Source organism: Pseudophryne corroboree, chromosome 6 (assembly GCF_028390025.1).
Source record: "Pseudophryne corroboree isolate aPseCor3 chromosome 6, aPseCor3.hap2, whole genome shotgun sequence".
NCBI classification, from domain to species: domain Eukaryota; kingdom Metazoa; phylum Chordata; class Amphibia; order Anura; family Myobatrachidae; genus Pseudophryne; species Pseudophryne corroboree.
The window spans coordinates 24,000,846-24,003,447 of NC_086449.1; the positions used below are offsets into that span (position 1 = coordinate 24,000,846).

A 2,602-nucleotide genomic window follows, 5' to 3' on the forward strand; every position below is an offset into this window, starting at 1 on the left:
ATCACCATTACCGGCAATTGCTCCGCCTCCACACCAACATTGTCCTCATACATGTCGACACACACGTACCGACACACAGCAGACACACAGGGAATGCTCTATTGAAGACAGGACCCCACTAGCCCTTTGGGGAGACAGAGGGAGAGTTTGCCAGCACACACCCAAGCGCTATAATATATATGGGAACAACCCTATATAAGTGTTGTATCCTTATAGCAGCTTAAATATATTAATATCGCCAAAAAAAAGTGCCCCCCCTCTCTGTTTTACCCTGTTTCTGTAGTGCAGTGCAGGGGAGAGTCCTGGGAGCCTTCCTCACAGCGGAGCTGAGCAGGAAAATGGCGCTGTGTGCTGAGGAGAATAAGCCCCGCCCCCTATTTCGGCGGGCTCTTCTCCGGAATCTGTGAGATCTGGCAGGGGTTAAATACATCCATATAGCCTCAAAGGGCTATATGTGATGTATTTTTAGCCATAAAAAGGTATTATATATTGCTGCCCAGGGCGCCCCCCCAACGCCCTGCACCCTCCGTGACCGCTGTGTGAAGTGTGCTGACAACAATGGCGCACAGCTGCAGTGCTGTGCGCGACCTCAGGAAGACTGAAGAGTCTTCTGCCGCCTGCTTCTGGACCTCTTCCATCTTCGGCATCTGCAAGGGGGGTCGGCGGCGCGGCTCCGGGACGAACCCCAGGGTGAGACCTGTGTTCCGACTCCCTCTGGAGCTAATGGTGTCCAGTAGCCTAAGAAGCCAATCCATCCTGCACGCAGGTGAGTTCACTTCTCTCCCCTAAGTCCCTCGATGCAGTGAGCCTGTTGCCAGCAGGACTCACTGAAAATAAAAAACCTAAAAACTTTTTCTAAGCAGCTCTTTAGGAGAGCCACCTAGATTGCACTCTGCTCGGACGGGCACAAAAACCTAACTGAGGCTTGGAGGAGGGTCATAGGGGGAGGAGCCAGTGCACACCACCTGATCCTAAAGCTTTATTTTTGTGCCCTGTCTCCTGCGAGCCGCTAATCCCCATGGTCCTGACGGAGTCCCCAGCATCCACTAGGACGTTAGAGAAATGGGGATTTTTTTATTCTGTGGTGCCGTGATGAGATCAGATGAGGCAACGGCCATTTTAATGAGACCACACCCATTTTAATGAGACCACGCCCCCTTGCCGGGAGTACGCACGCGCATGCTTTTTCTTTTAATATCTAATGGGGGGGGGGGCTTTTTTTATGTCAATGGGGGGGGGGGCGCATTTTGAAATCTCGCACTGGGAGCCAAATTGGCTAGAAACAGCCCTGTTGATAACACCCAATTGGTTAACACATCATACCTCCCAACATGACCCTCTACAGGAGGGTAGCGTCTAGTTTCCCTTTGTGGAGAGGCCCTTTCCTATAAGCACCTGGGTCCAGGTCACAAACTATTCAGACGAAATCGCCATCTCTGTACACCCATGACGTTAGGACGTGACCGCCATCTTTGTGCACCCGTGACACCACCAGACGCTGGGACGTGGCCGCCATCTTTGTGCACCCATAACACCGCCTGACGCTGGAACGTGGCCGCCATCTTTGTACACCCATGACACCGCCAGGCGCTGGGACGTGGCCGCCATCTTTGTGCACCCATGACACCGCCTGACGCTAGAACGTGGCCGCCATCTTTGTACACCCATGACACCGCCAGGCGCTGGGATGTGGCCGCCATCTTTATACACCCATGATACCGCCAGACGCTAGGACGTAGCCGCCATCTTTGTCCTCCCGCGGTATCGCGGTGCTTTGTGCTCCTCCTCCGGCACCAGGCACAGAGACAGCGGAAGAGTCATGGCGGCAGTGAAGATGCTGAGTCCCGGGGCAGCGGCTCTGAGCAGCGGACAGGCCGCGGAGATGGACTGGATGAGCCGAGAGGTCACCACCGGGGTGAGTACGTGCGGGGGGCGCTGCGAACCGGGGAGATACGCGAGGCCGGGGGAAAGCCTGGCAGCTAGGCCGGTGATGCAGCATTGTCATGGGCCGGTGCCGGTCATGTGTCCCTGGCAGGCGGCTGTGCTGGGACGTGTAGTGCCGCAAGAAGTGGGGAGTCTCATTATAATGGGGTGTGCTGGGACGTGTAGTGCCGCAAGAGGTGGGGAGTCTCATTATAATGGGGTGTGCTGGGACGTGTAGTGCCGCAAGAAGTGGGGAGTCTCATTATAATGGGGTGTCCTGGCACATAAAGTGCAGCAGGGGCTTTGCTGGGACATGTAGTGCCACAGGAGGTGGGGAGTCAGTATAATGGATTGTGCTGAGACATGTAGTGCACCAGTGGCTTTGCTGGGACTTGTAGTGCCATAGCAGGTGGGGAGCCTCAGTATGATGGTGTGTGCTGGGACATGTAGTGCCACAGGAGGTGTGGAATCAGTATGATGGGGTGTGCTGGGACATGTAGTGCCACAGTGGTGTGGAGTCTCAGTATGATGGGGTGTGCTGGGACATGTAGTGCCACAAGAAGTGGGGAGTCTCAGTATAATGGGCTTTGCTGGGACATGTAGTGCCATAGCAGGTGGGGAGCCTCAGTATGATGGTGTGTGCTGGGACATGTAGTGCCACAGGAGGTGTGGAATCAGT

General features: G+C 55.1%; 1 protein-coding gene across 1 annotated transcript in view; it reads left to right on the forward strand.

Annotated features, from left to right (window-relative positions):
• The first annotated feature begins 1,761 nt into the window (after window positions 1–1,761).
• The window catches only part of PSMB6 (proteasome 20S subunit beta 6), a 10,392-nt gene continuing 9,551 nt past the window's right edge, over window positions 1,762–2,602 (forward strand). Inside the window, exon 1 of the mRNA XM_063930767.1 lies at window positions 1,762–1,915. Coding sequence (XP_063786837.1) covers window positions 1,820–1,915 — 96 coding nt within the window. The 5' untranslated portion in view covers window positions 1,762–1,819. The remainder of the gene's footprint in view (window positions 1,916–2,602) is intronic.